The sequence below is a fragment of the Nanorana parkeri genome, unplaced genomic scaffold (genome assembly GCF_000935625.1).
Source record: "Nanorana parkeri isolate BGI_ZX_2015 unplaced genomic scaffold, ASM93562v1 scaffold567, whole genome shotgun sequence".
Classification (NCBI taxonomy): Eukaryota; Metazoa; Chordata; class Amphibia; order Anura; family Dicroglossidae; genus Nanorana; species Nanorana parkeri.
In genome coordinates this window covers 662,625-664,062 of record NW_017306835.1, presented here as the reverse complement: position 1 = coordinate 664,062, position 1,438 = coordinate 662,625, and the positions used below count along the sequence as shown (strand labels likewise).

The window sequence follows — 1,438 nt, the reverse complement described above, 5'->3', positions numbered from 1 at the left end:
TTCTCTGCAAAAGCCAGAAAGACCATGGTGGGAAACAAAGCTGAGCATGGGTGTGTATGCAGGAGACAGTAAATACAAGAACTGAGGGCTGGGAGCTACTGGATGGGCTTTTAAATTCTTTAGGGTTTGTGTTACCTGCAGATGAGCAAATAAGAAAAAAAAAAGTGTATTAGTCCCTAGTTAACCTTAATAAGCCCTAAATAACTCCTTCACCTCCATTCCTTGGCTATTAGTTTTCTGCTGTTTCTTTAATTGTTTTTGTAACCATTAATATTGCATTTTTTTTTTAGTTTTTTTTTCTGCATTAATTTTTTTTGTCACGTAATTTTTTTGCAAGACAGTATCAAGTAAGGAAAGCTTTCTTTATCCCAACACATTTAATATGTATAACTTTGTTATCTTAAGTAATGACAACGTTATTGGTGAATAACTTGGCTTATAGCAAAAAAGTAAAAATAGCTTTGTCCAGGGGGTGAACAAATGTGAATGCTGAAGTTAAACCACCGTGAAAAAAACCCCAGCACCATAAAAAGTGCGGTGTTCAGTAACTAGGGCAAATGTTGGCATGAAAAACAACAAAGCACAATAGTGACATTAGACAGGTTTAAATCCATCACATTGCACCTACTTCTTTAAATTCTGCTTTCAAAACAGCATGTCCTAACGTTGACTGCCACTGTAGTCGTCTGCCACTGTGTTTTCCCAGGTAAAATGACTTAAATATTTCCTGAAGCTTCACCATCTAGAAGAAAAAGGAGAAAACAGAACATGACTGCAGTGCTTCCTCTGTAAATCCAACCTTGCTTGGTTTAAGATACATTTTTCCAGAATAAACAGCATATTGAACGTGCACTGAGCATGTAGAGGAGGTTGCTATATCCACAGCTATTTCTCAGGGTTTTGTTCAATTTAACTGACCGATGTTAAATACATGTGTATACAGTCCTATTAGTCCCCTGTAAATCACTGATGTTTACCTCTGTTTTCCTGACTCAACATATCATTTAATTGTGCTAGTCAGCTGAAATACAGCAAGTGACAGCAGTGGGACAAAATCATATTATGGAGATTCATGTAAAAATGTAAACTGTACTAAAAACCTACATTCTATGAAATATACATAAGAAGAAACCAGAGAATGTGAAGCGGCATAATAGTGTGCCCTTATCACATTTATGAACTCTGTCATTAACAGCAAAAAAAAGGACTAAGAACTTTTAAGAGATTCAAAGCAAACCCCCTTCCAGGTACCTACAGGGGAGGTTACTAAATGGTTTACAGGTCTTATATAAAAAAAAAACTGTGGATATAAAAGGACTATGTAATGCCCGAATGCGACATTAATAACAATATGTAATTTGAAAGCTAATTTTTGGGGTGGATCCTGCCACAGACACCCCGTTTGAAACTTTAAGTAAGCTAGGAGTATTTAAAATTA

At 35.9% G+C, this 1,438-nt stretch overlaps 1 protein-coding gene across 1 annotated transcript in view; it reads right to left on the bottom strand.

Annotated features, from left to right (window-relative positions):
- Positions 1-1,438, bottom strand: part of CUL4A (cullin 4A) — a 63,419-nt gene that overhangs the window by 19,750 nt on the left and 42,231 nt on the right. Inside the window, exon 17 of the mRNA XM_018562254.1 lies at positions 629-742. Coding sequence (XP_018417756.1) covers positions 629-742 — 114 coding nt within the window. The remainder of the gene's footprint in view (positions 1-628; positions 743-1,438) is intronic.